The 13,788-nt window shown below is 41.2% G+C and overlaps 1 protein-coding gene across 2 annotated transcripts in view; it reads right to left on the bottom strand.

The window, feature by feature from the left end:
* The window catches only part of slain1a (SLAIN motif family, member 1a), a 104,859-nt gene that overhangs the window by 29,272 nt on the left and 61,799 nt on the right, over nucleotides 1-13,788 (bottom strand). For both annotated transcript variants that reach the window (XM_041199785.1, XM_041199786.1), the window contains exon 3: nucleotides 28-177. In XM_041199785.1, coding sequence (XP_041055719.1) covers nucleotides 28-177 — 150 coding nt within the window. The remainder of the gene's footprint in view (nucleotides 1-27; nucleotides 178-13,788) is intronic.

A 13,788-nucleotide genomic window follows, 5' to 3' on the forward strand; every position in this document is an offset into this window, starting at 1 on the left:
TGTATCCTTAGCTAATAACAGGCTTACTTTCTTCTTGTAGTCTTGCCATGATCTGGACATCTGTCAAGTCCTGTAGTTTATAACCCATGGAGATAGATTCATCATCCAGCTCAGAGGTGCTCAGTTCACTGTCAATTGATGATTGTGGGCTGAGTGGAAGATTTCTACTTGCGTAGCCTGTAAGCACATGCAAACAAAAACGGGTGTGACTGTTTTATGGATAATTAAACTTCTTAACTGAAACACGAAAAAAAAACCTCCCAACTGTACAAATGGATAGCTTTAAACCCCTTTCGAAAACTGACTTGGAAAAGGAGGAACCTGACCAGAATTGCAGGCTCAACCTGCCAGAGAAATTAGACAATTGGTAACAGAGTACAAGAAGCTAGCCTAGGCCCAGAGGCATTGTGGATTATGGAGAGTGATTAAAAGCACTTTGTGCATTCCGCACACCCCCTACCATGGCCCGTCCTCCCCCCTCCCAATTCTCAAGGACAATTAATTTTTCAGTCAATAAACACCACTAACGGATCTTTTTCCCCCAGTTTTCCAAGTACTGCAACTTAAATTTGCAAGTCATTGCAGGCCTCAAAGTTTGATGTATTGGGTAACAGACACATGTCTGCTGTTTTGGAGTCCAGTGTATCTCAACAATGGAACTGATCTCAGCCAGAATGATGAGCAAAGTCGAAAATTAGTTTTTTTAAATCAGCCATTCCACACGACTCTTACACAACTCTTAATGGCCACCATGTTTCTGCACTAACACAGGTTTGATCAGTATTAGCTGCTTCAGTAAAAAACAATGAGAGATATTGGGTGTTTTGGGATTCAGAAAAACAATACCAAAATGTGAACCTATTCTCAAAATTGCCACGGTAGTGAAGTATGCCTAAAGATGTTTCCTTGACCTTTGTCCTGCAACTTCAGTGTTGATGGATGCTAAAGCTTCATAATGAGGGCTGATCTGCTCCCTTAAGGCCACCTCACATACAAAACTAAGTTCTGAAGGTACATGGCTGTAAGGAGAGACGTTTTGAACATGCCAGGGCCAAAATCGCTCCGGAGCAAGAGAATTACAATTGGAAGCAAGCAGGATAAATGAGGCAGCTTTCAGCTTCAGACCAGTAGACATAGTATAAATGCATCCTTATAGTCTACAAAACAGATTAATAAATGAAACCTAAGTTTTCATGCATGCAGAGGCCCATATATATTCATTAGATATTCCTGTAGCCAAGATTAACTGAAAAACATTTAAGATGTTCATTTGACATTCCTCTGTCCTCTGTCAGAAAAAGCATTACACACGTAAAATAGATGAGTTACCACCCGCAATAAAAAACAATGAAATACCACTCAAGCCTATTGAAGGTTCACTATCAGTATTGCCAGAAGTAAATACTAGCCTTATCTGTGTGCACACAAAAAAAACTATGAAAGCCTTTAAGACCTATCAGAAGTTGATGCAAAGAAGCCAAGCATAGATTACATTTCAGTCTGAAACCAATATGAAGTGGGAAAAATGCAGATGTGAGCAACAAGGTGACAGGAAAACCAAAGTAATCATACGGTAAAATTTCATGGGATGAACTTTCAACCTTGGCAGGGTGGTAAACCCTGGCTGTCCACTATACACCCCACCTAATTTTAATTTCCATTGACTTCAATTTTACACCCCTGCCAAAGTCAAATGCTCCAGCCCATGTCTGCGCAGAGATAAAATACAAGTTAACATTATTAGCTGTTCACAGCAGAGTAGAAGCAGAACAGTTAACCGTTGATATTGGAACTTCTGCTTTGCTCGGACCTGTACAATCATAGAAGTGTCCAGGAGCTCGTCTTGATTTCTTTCTGCTTGACCTGTAGCTATTATTGATACAACAGACAGCTCTACCGCGCTGAAGTCTGCACAATGGCTGACAATGTAAGCCAGCATTGGGTCATCAGGTTGTGCAGGTTTATGTACATACTTCAGAAATTCTGTAATCATCATTAACAATATTGCAGACTTATGGATCAGGAGAAATTTTTTTAAAGTCAGTATTGTGTCTGGTGCACCTCCTTCGCAACTCCTTTTGGCACCTCAGGAGAAGGAAGGTTTGTGAACTAAACTACCAAATTGTCACAAAAGGCCTTTGCTACCTCAGCCATTCTGGACTGGATTAGATCTTCAAGTCGCTGAAGACTTAGGCAAAATTCACATAATACATGACTGGTTTAATGGCAAGACCTAACTGCCGTTGACAGGATTTGAAGCAGTTTGAAGCAAATTAGCCACGGATTTTTGCTGTTGTTTTGAATTTTTGTTGAAGTACAGGTCTCCCTTATTGTCCAACTATTTCTTCTCAATCTTTGTTATTCATTTTATCAATATGATCATTGGTCCTTTAAATTTTCCTCTCATTCAACTTAAGCTCAAGTACAGCCTACATGCTCCTTCCTCCTCCCTGCACCCACACTAGGTTTGAATCATGATTCATAGAATAGAATCAAAGAATCTTATGCCAGAGAAGGGGACCATTCGACCCATCATGATTGTGCTGGCTCTTTGAAAGAGTTATCTCATTAATCCCACTCTCTGGTTCTTTCCCTCCAATCCTACAACGTGCCTCTACAATTGCTTATCCAGTTCCTTTTAAAAAGTGCAATTTAATCTTCTTCCACTGCCTCTGGCTTCTCATGTTAATTTCCTTAAATTTGTGTCTTCTTACTGACCTTTCTACCAATGGAAAGAGCTTCTCACTATTTTCTCTATCAAAACCCTTCATGATTTTGAACACCTCTATTAAATCTCTCCTTAAACCAACACTGCTCTAAGGAGAACAATCATTTTATTATCTCCAAAGTCAACACATGGGGGCTGATCGTCCATTCCAGGCATTGACTGCAAGCAATAAGGGCACAGCATGCAAGAAGTGCATTGCGCTCAGAGAAGATTAGCTGTAGGATTTCCTGCTTGGTTTGTTATTGTGAGGAAGGCAAATATCGGACACTGCTGGAGATCTTCTATTGGCATTGAGTCCTGATGCTGCCTGAGCCTAAAAGGGAGCAGAACGTTAAAGGGGCAGGCAAAATGAATGGCTCGTGAAGTTCATCTTATTTTAAAGGTAAAGATAAGTTGTGGCATGTGTGCAATTTAATTTGCCAGAGGCTATTTGTATTTCGGTGGCCGTCCGTACAAAAATTCTATCCCTGTGAATGAGTTTGTGCAGCTGTTCCATGGCTGGGACAGCAGCAGCATGCAGAGCAAGAATGCGGGTACCCCTGCTGTCTACTTTGCTGAGAGTTAGTGGTGCCAATAGCAGGTGGAGGCGCCGGTAAAGTAAGCCTTGGTATGAAGAATAATGGTGCAGGAGCAGGAGGAAGGCACTGGCTTTATTGGCAGTCTTCAATTTATTCTAGGTGGAACAGGCAGATGTGTAGCTCAAGGGAAGGAGGTGTTCTTACATCTGTGATAGGGAAAGCGTAGTCAGTGGTTCAGGAGAAACACAGGTGCATGCTTTCAGCAGCTAACAAGAGGACTTGTGGTTGTTTCCCCTCATTTGTGTTGAAATGACTGACATTGCAAGAGAGGAAAGCGCAGCATTCTACTGAACATGGCCCCCAGATCATTAAAATGTAAAATTAACAGCAACAAGTAAAAAAGCAGCAAAAAACATTTCTTTCAATGCAAAAAGAAAGCCAGGAGTAAAGGCCTTTTTTGACACTGCCCTGAAGACAGCTTGCACTGAAATGGCAGTTCCAGAAGCAGTCACACCATGGGGCCAGCTTGCTCTTGATTTGCATTCAGTGTTATTGGGGTAAATCTGAATGCAGGGGCCTCTGATGGTTACGTGAACAATATTTAAACATCTTTGGCTCTTCAGATGTAAACGCCAAAAGAGCCATCGAGGAAATTCTATGTGGTACGATTCAGGAGCTGAATGGGAAGCCAAAGGATTAGCACTCTGCATTGCACCCTTCTTCAGATGGTACCTGGGAGTAGCACAGAGTAAAATCAGCCCCGTTCTTTCCAAAGCCTTCAAACTCTGGAGCTCCTCACCTCTAACAACTCTCGCTATCTAAAAATCAGTAGGTTTGTGAAACCTGAACTTCATGTCATTTAATCACTGACTCTGGATTTATCTTCTTTTATTCCCCAACTCTTTTTACATTTTTGTGATGGCGTACAATATCAAGTTTGGCTCTTTACCAAAGTTTCTCAATTAAAAAACTCGACTCAGCCAGGAAACAAAACATTCATGTGAAGCTACACTGGTGAGACTCAGCATAATTTTCAATGACAAACAACATCATTGTCAGTTCAGATAATGGTCATTCGTAGTCCAGTATAAAGTACAGAAAGCTTTGGTTTTTAAATTTATTTTGTGGAATAACTGCATGCGAACACACCAAAGGCTGAATTTTCATGCCTCCGCTTGTGTTGGAACAGAGGCAGGGGGATTTAAAAATGACAGGCGGGGCCCGATTCTACGATTCCCGTCCCCATTCCCGACATGTGGAATTTTTATGGTCTCAGATAAGAATGCAGATAGCAAGCCCACACATTACAATCCTGCCCTTGCCAACTCCATTTTGGGGGTAACCATTTTAGACTCCCTTGCTATTTCCATGGATTCTAGCCTATTTTTTAAGGAAATGTGGTTCACGGCACTTCAGAGAAGTCGTGAACCATGGGGAAAGCCTAGTCTGAAGTCGAGAACTTTTGCCACATAAGTTTAAAAGATACCGACAACTTCAAGTGTCATAATTAGATGCTCTGTGATAAGTTAAGTATGTTCCTGATGCAGTGATTGATCATAGGCCTCTGTCTTTAAAAGGTAGGTGGCCAATAAATTGTGTAGGCATTGAGATGCATTGAAGTAACTTCTCCAGTGGATAAAGTGCTCTTCTGTATTCAACAGTATTGAAAATCAGATATTGCCAAGTCATTGGGACCCTTTGTTTTGATTTTTGAATTGATTTAAAGTCCAGACATATGTTGAGTATTTGCAATCTTTGAACAGATACCTGACTTCTTTGATTAAAAGTCCATCTGTTGCGCTTTTAAACAAATGGCCAACTGTTCAGTCAACTTCAAAGGCACATTTTTTGAGCTCTGGAGAGTTTGTTTATTCAGTTTTTCAATGGAATCTCAGTGTGAATGCTTGGCTCCAAGACCCACTAATGGATTTCACTCAAAAGGGGTTGTTCACATGGTAGTGAAAGGGACTGAGAGTTTGTTTGAGTGACAATTTTATCAGAAATGAATAGGGCTGCGTTTTGAAGAAGGTTTTGAAAGGCTGTTTGCTTATTTTGACAGATTTATGAGCATTTAAATGAATGAGCTTGTTCAAGGGGAGACTGAATGGCTATGTGCTTGATTGACAGTTTTATGAACTCTTAAGAGGAACAATCTTTTTTCAAGCGGAGTTGCAATCGATGATTATTTATTTATTGCATGGGCATTTCAAAGATTGTTATTTTGGGCTCATGAGTTCTGTCCATGGTGGATACTGGGTGAGTAAGTATGCAGAGGGCATTGGGGGAGTTGGGGGGGAGGGGGGTGGGGGGGGGGGTGGTGGGGAGAAACATGGCGGATGGTTGGTGCTCAGAGTTACGGGTTAGGGTGCCTAAAACTAATTCATAGAACCGGGCTGAAGTCCCAATGAATTGAGTTGGGCCTTCTAACCTGCCCACCTCAGCATCTGCTGGCTTCAAGCCTGTTTCTGGAGGTAGAGGCCCCATCGCCACACCCCCCTCCCCCCATAAAAATAGCATGGGCGGGTCCTGCTGGGTTGCAGCCAGGATTGCAATGTGAGTAAAATGGCTCAACTCGTGATTCCTGCCTCAAGGATGAAAATCTGGGCCCACGTGTTTGTCAGAAAACCTTTCATGTGCTACTCTAGCCCTTTTAACATAAATGGGTTAATGTCTCACTTAAAATAGCAGACAAAAGAAATTTTAGACCAATGTGTTGTACTAGTATTCCTCCACGTGAAGTCATTTGAGTTTCAATTTCTTACATTATGCCCTCGCTGATCAAATGCCTTGCCAGAAAACACATAACAGAAGGAGCTCTTTAAAGTCTCTACTTTAGGGAGTGGGGGAGGAATGCAATTAAACTAGTTGCTATGGCTACAGTAGTAACACCATTTACAGCGGCTATAGTCAAAAGCAGTTTAATGCATCTAAAACCATGCATACCTCGAGTAGCTTTTCCTCAGGAAGAATCCTAGAAGAGAGGATATTTACCTTTAACATCACTACCAAATATTTTTTTATGGTGCTTCAATTCATCTTGAATATCTCTAATGAAGGAGATATTCTTCATACTTTACTTTTTGTTACAGAACTCAGAATCCAAAAATCATGATTTTTCACAGATTACCCAGGTTTTCCTTTATAGAATTATATTAAGCGGTGCATGCAGGTGGCAGTATGTGTGCAATGCTCACATTAAGAGAAACAAACATTCAAGCTGTTCCAGTTTTATACTCTACCTGTTCTTTCAGGGATTAGTAATTGTTTAGTAACAGGTTTGTAGAGGCTTTGAGAGCTAAACCCATTGGTATATGGACTATATCCTGCAAACGAGCTACATGGAAGGCCAGAAGTGTAAGAATTCGAAAAGAGGTTTTTCCATCGATTGGCTTTTGAGGGAAAGAAGCAAAGACACAATTAGATTTGACAAAGCTCTGCTTGAAGCGTTAGCTTAAATAAAGAACAATAAAGTATATACATTACAGCATGGAGTAGCTTCATGCAGCAGAATATTCAATGGCAACAGCCAATTATAACTACCTGGTTTCCAATTCTTAAGATCCAGGATGACATATGTACACACTGAAGTTTTAGTAAATTTACCAATAATTTATAAATTCAACAAAACTTGGTGTTCAATTTCATAATTGCAAAAGTGACAATGAACACCATGCTTCAGAATGTTCCAGACCAGATATGGCATCCTTCTACCTGTAGAGGATGAAATGCTTTTATCACTTAGTTTCTCTCCATCACCCCTGAAGGTACTGACTGAAGTGCTCTTCACCGTCTATTATCTTGTCCCAATGATCATCCACAGGCTATTCAAAGGTTGTAGCACCATTGCTGAGCCTCATCCCGTCCTTGCCCAATGTCAACTCCTGCACATTGTTCTGTGGAAGTCAACGGATGCTGATCAGGGGACAGGCACCCAGAACAATTTGTCCCCTCCATTGGCCAAGGTTGTCAAGGCGAATTTTAATGCCCCAACCTTGACAAGGGAATGTCACTGGGGTTTAATGCTAAAACAAAATCTGAATTATCAGACCACTGGAATTGAACAGGCTTTGAATTAAGAGGAGTAGGGAGGAGGCTTAATTTACCTCAGTGGTCCTGTACAAAAATCAGGCAAGGTTCAGGTAATTGTCCCACTTCCCTCATGTCTGTCACAATTTTGACTAATTTCTACACTAGCAATGGGTTAACACAGAGGCAGAGTGGAAGTCCCGTCATGCTGCTACTCTATTATCCAAGAAAGAACATCCAGCCCCAGCGTTCAAATGCCAAGCAGTAACTCCTCAAATGCACCCATTTCAGGTGGGCATATAACATTGCTATATATTTATTGGACAATTCTAAGGAAATCAACAGGACCAACTGTGTTAGTAAATACACATAATTTTTAAACTGTTACTGAGGGTTCACCAGTAATGACAAGCCTCCTATAACATCGGCAAAATTTGACTGGAAACTGGCAGCCTTTGTCTATTCATGAATAGTAGCCCTAAAGTCTGGGAATCTAATCTTGCAATGGCCTTCGATAATGTGCTTACTAGCATTGCTATGGTAAAGTGAGGTACCCTGTCCCTTTAAGAGATTGCAAGTGTACTGATCATGTGACGGCACTGATGAATCACTGTACAGCGTGGGCAACTGGGAATTATAAGTCTAGTTCTGGAGGTTTCTGAGTGAGCATGTATGATCTGGTGCTCAGCCCTACATTTCAATAAACCATCACTGTTTATTATTATATCAGTCACTCTCAGCTATTGATTGCAAGCAGAAATTGAGGAGAACATAAGAAGGTGTGCAGTTAGAATTTGGTTGGCCCACAAACTCATTTACCCAAGACGTAAAAACTGCCAACTAAACAAATTGGAACGTCTATCCTGAAAATGAACAGAAAAATTAATGTGCAAAGCTTTCCTCTTTTTCCACAAAAAAACAATTGATTCTCCTATAGCCTCTCCCACCACACCCCCATATTATTCCTTCAATTGAGACACTAACACTTGCCCTTCCATTATTTGCAACTCCCCTGCAATGTAGCCACTTAATGTTAGAGAAGGGAATTCCCAGAAATGATTTTTCAGTTCTTTATTTTTAAATGAAAAGGGTAACTCCCAGAAAATTCCCTCAGATTTTCATGCTGTGTTAATAAAGAAAGATTCTGAGCGGGCGGGGGTGGGAGTGGGGTGGTGGGACATTTTCAAGATTGGCTTCAACGACAGTGTATTCATTTATTCTTAGCAGGTTAAATGCCAAAATATGCCAGTGATCTATAAAGAACAGAATGGATTTTCAGGGACCTTTTTGGTTGATTTCTAACCTGCTATACCTTCCAATTCCCTTGCTCTCCAGAAAATCTAGTCTTTAGGAGCAACCTACAATTCACATCAACAGCTGGATTTTTCTCTCATTATGGTAAGGCATTAAGGATTAGCTGCTCATAGCACACAGAAAAATCAGGTAGCAAGGACTGTACATGGATAAAATAGAGTGTACACAACTTTCCATCCATCCATTATATGGGTGCAATCCTCTCCCACCAAAATTTCCTCTCTGTGCTGATCTTATGTAATCCTTTATGTTCAAACGCAATAAAAGGAAAAGGTTCTCTCAAAGGTTGAGCATTCTTGGCACGAAAATGCTACATCTGAGGAGTAAACTTGAGCTCCCACTGATGGGTAGAAAATAAAATCACTTGGGCTGCTCTCCCCACAAAGTCCAGCGTGTTCTTGCATTGGGAGTGCACACTTATAAAATAACTCCTCTTTCCTGTTGACACTCATTAGCCCTATGCCCATAAAGGGTCACAGTTCTCTTTGTTTTGTCCAAAATGTGCAGGCTGAGGACCAAATCACATATGTTGGGATTACTCCAGGATTAGACATTTCTAATGTAATGTCCTGTACACAACTGACGAAAGAGCGTCTCCTAAGCCCATCTGTCACATCATCCTGGTTTTCCTAAAAGAACAAGCAATTAAACATGACCTTGTGCAAACCAATTCAAATTATGGATACAGCAGCAATGATCCATTCATATTCATGAAGATCCTAAAACCATCCCACCCTTTAAATGTCAGGCTCAAGACCTTGCTGTAGTATGTATGAGGAGAAATAACTCATACACTAAAGTTGCAGATGGAGCTGTGTATAAAGTTTGGGCTTCATTTTAGTTGTGACTCACACCAAGCAAATTAGAGGTACTTTGGTATCGAATTCAATGGATGGTTCCTCCTTTAACATCAGGAGTTTTAAAGGTACCAAAAATGCTAATTACCCAGGCTGATATTATAACATAAAAAAGGTGACTTGACTTCTCTTTACTAAATAAATATGAATTATGACACATGAGTTGAGTAAAAGGTCAAAATAAACTGCTCTCTTTCTCACTTCCCAGAGAAACCAAACATCTATCAGGGATTTCTGACATCCAATAAAGGGTCTCGCTTCCGAAAAAGAACTGGATCAGATGTTCTCAGTACATTATCACAGCTCTCCTGAGACTGACCTTAGAGAGATGGAATGGATATGTAATGGAGATAGCCAAGATGAGTTCATAACACTAAAGTAACCACAAGGCACCCAATCTCTAAACCATACACTATCAAGCTTTTCCCCAGTTAAGTGTGGCAAGTGTTGCATTATGTTTCTTTTGCATCCTATAAATAAATAAAAATGTTAATCATGTTGTGTTTTTAAAAAACTTAATTAGCATTTACTACATTAGGTGCTAACCTATTCTACAATTGAATCATTAGGAATAAATAACTTGTGTGAAGTTTGGTTTAGCTTTCAATTTTGACTAATAGATGTTCTCCAGTTCCTCCAATCAGCCTTTCCCCAAGATATCAATTCTCTTCAACTTTTATATTCTAGACCTAGAAAACCCAGCCTACTATTTTCTATCTTTTTTTTAAAATGGCCTTATCTGCTTGAGGTTCCGCTTCTAATACCACACGGACCCAAATTACCAGCCCCCTCTGCCCTTTCACATGATCCAGCTCTCCTCATTTCTTTTACTTTTTTAAAAAAACAAACTGTACCAGCCCACATTTACTGATATAGAATCCCATCTGCCATTTTTTCCCTTTGTCTATTTCACATCCTTAGTAATGTCTCTTTGTTGCTTCCTTCAGTTCTCAGATTTGTTTATTATGCCTCCCATTTGAAGATCTTCTGAAAAATTTGGTAACCAATTCCCCTCATCCAAAATCCAAATCACTGGTGCACAGAAGTTGCAGTCTCAGGACAGAAACCTTGCGTTCCAATTGTATGCAACTGCCTTGTCTCAGCTCCTTTTTTCCCTTTGAATCTCTACAACATTATCCATTGGTTTTAAGGTCTCTGTTCATAGCTGAGTAATTATGGAGGACATTTGAGTTTAACAAATTTCCTTATTTATAATCACTTTTAAAAAAATACAGTTTAGCGGATCCTAAATTTGTAATATCCTGCCTAAAATCCGTGACAAGAAAAGATACTCAGGGACGCTTACTCCATTCTAACTTACAACGGAATCTTTGGAACACACACAATTTGAATTACAGCCAGATTCAAGTAACAGGGGGTGCGTCATTCATCGCATATAGAACATTACGCGAGGAAGCCAGGCTCAGAAGTCACACAAGACACACAAAAATCGAATAATGGTCAAAGAATCGAATTATGAACAAAGCAGTTTTAAAGTGCATATGCATATCTTAAAAAAAGCTATTGCTGATTAAGCCAGCATTCATTGCTAAAAGCATTTTGCATGTGTTCCAAAGATTCTGTTGTAACTTAGAATGGAGTAAGCATACCTGAGTATTTTTTTGTAACAGATTTTAAGTAGGGTATTACAAATTCAGGATCCACTACACTGTATTTTTTTTTAAAGTGATTACTAATTTAAAAAATTATTAAACTCAAATGTCCTCCACAATTACTCAGCTATGAACAGAGACCTTAAAACCAATGGATAATGTTGTAGAATTTCAAAGGAATAAAAGCTGAAAAGCTGTCGAATCTCACCAGTTAAAATGATTGTTACATCTACAGTATAAACTGTAACTGTGCGGAACATAAGAAAAAAAAATAGTACATGTGTAATTCTCTTGACTCAAGACTGTAACAAAAATAAATGACCCAGAAATTATAGCAGCTCTTTGTCCCAAATCCATTCTGCCATAGCACAGATTGAAAGATATTCTTCCCCATTGAATTTCTGCAATATCACTATAATAATAGCCTTGTCTAAAAGTCATCTCTGTTTTACTGCAGTAACCATGCAGTGACAGCCTCCACAACAACATGCAGTTACGATGCCAAGATTTACCACGTAATTCTGCAATTTTATCTGCATTACTAAACTGCGGTCAAAGACCATGGATCAAACTTGCTAGCGACACACAGCTATGCCCAGAAGAATAGCACAGATGCATTTAAGGGCAAGCTGGATAGGCATATGAGGGAGAAGGAAAAAGATGATTATGCTGAGAGAAGGAAAGACAGGTAGAGGCTCAAGTGGAACATAAACACCAGCATGAACTGTTTGGGCTGAACAGCCTGTTTCTGTGCTGCATATTCTATACACCAATGAAAAAAAAAAATATTTTTAAAATTGTCTTGTGAACAAAGCCACAAACAACATATGGCATTTTTTCTTTACAAAGAAATTTTCAAAACAGGTACAATGAAAACTGCAAATGCTGCATCTGTGATAAAGATTGAAAGAAAAAAAACTGGGACTTTGCTGACAATACTGCTGTACAATTCCAGTATTTTCTCTTTTTATTTACCTGTAGCCAGACTTACTGGGTAAGTTGAGCAGGCATAGGGCGGAATCGTCCCAGATTTGTACTGGGTGGGGTAGCGGCCGGGACACTTTACCCGATGGCCACAATGGCGGCTTTTTTCTTTATGTTCCGCACAGTTACAGTTTATACTGTAGACGTAACAATCATTTTAACTGGTGAGATTCGACAGCTTTTCAGCTTTTATTCCTTTGAAATTCTACAGTGTTGTAGAAAGAGGATGTGTGTGTGTCACCAGGGGTATGACAACTATCTCATCACTCCAAACTCACCCACTCAAGCCCATCACACAGTGAGTGGCATCTTGCTCACTACCAGTTCAAGGGGCATCACCACTCAAAATCTCACATACACCCTCACATCTCCATCTGGCCTCATCCCCTTTGAAGACTGCCTCTTCAGCCCTCACCATCTTGAGGCCATTTGTATAAATCAACTTGTGCCCCCACAGACATTTTGGGATACCCCCCCCCACCCGCTTCCCCAGTACAGCCTTCTCCCTGCAGACTCTTCCCTTGCCTGAGGTTACTTCAACCCTACCCTAAACAAGCCCTAGCCCTGCAGCCATTGAAAAGCCAACCCCGCCTTATGACTGGTCTGGTAGGTACAGACCCTCTCTAAAAGTGATGTGGTGCTGTCTGCAAAGCCTGGCACTGATGACCGTGAGTGCTACCTGAAACCTGGTAGGCAGACAAACCTCGAAGTCCCAAGCGAAGTGCAGCTTGCCAGGTGCATGTCGCTTATGTACAATTGTGAAATTTGTCGGTGTGCAATCACGCCAACGTGCTCGGACGATCCAGCGTGGGAGTATGATTCCGGCAAGCTGGGCTTCTAATGATATACAGATTTATTATAATGAAGTTCCCGATGTCCAACGGTAGGAAATGTGGCCCACCATTGACATGCAGAGCAGACCATTGCAAAGTAGTTTCATTACATCGTGAAGCCGATTTTTGGCCTTCTCGCCATATTGTCCACTCATGCACCAAACATGCCCACCACCAACAGGCATAGAAAATTCTGCCATAGTCTAGGTCCTGAAGCGACAGATGTGATCTATGATGCTCTTCAGTTTTCTCTTATAATACTCCAATTGTTACACTTTCGTATAGCATTAATATTTTTGATGCAAAGTGTACCCAATATAGACATACATAAACATGGACACACAACACACACGCACAGTCTGAGCCCACTGTAATTCAGGGGTGGGAGCTAGGGGGGCACAGGCAAGTCACTTTTTTCAGGCTGGCTTTCAGTGCAGTGCTGGGGCAAGAGCTCCAGTGCAGGTGAGGCCGGGGGGGGGGGGGTGGGAGGTGGGAAGCGGGCTGCACAGACTGAAGGAAGTGCACAAGGACATACCAGGGGCAGGGTCGGGGGTGGGGGGGGGGGTGGGGTGGTGGGGGGGAGCGGATGGTGGGGAGTGGGTCAGGGAAGCAGCCACGCACTTGGGAAAGCTTGTCAAAAATGAACATTCTTCTGCACCCGACACCATTCAGCTGCTGTCCCATTAACATGCTTGGAGCTGGGCCTCTGAAGCTTTTCTGCCCACTCAAGCAACACAAAAGCATGAATTTGCCACCAAGTGCTCCAGAACCTTTCACCCCTCAGGTGCAGACTGCAAATTAATGTGTATTTTAGGGGGCAGCCGAATAATTGGCCGACTGGGCAAGTTGTAGGAAACCCTTGTGAAAGGTGACCATGGCGCAGTCACTAGTGGAGCCACTCACAGCCCCTTGCAA

This window comes from Carcharodon carcharias, chromosome 11 (assembly GCF_017639515.1).
Source record: "Carcharodon carcharias isolate sCarCar2 chromosome 11, sCarCar2.pri, whole genome shotgun sequence".
In the NCBI taxonomy this organism is placed as follows: Eukaryota; Metazoa; Chordata; class Chondrichthyes; order Lamniformes; family Lamnidae; genus Carcharodon; species Carcharodon carcharias.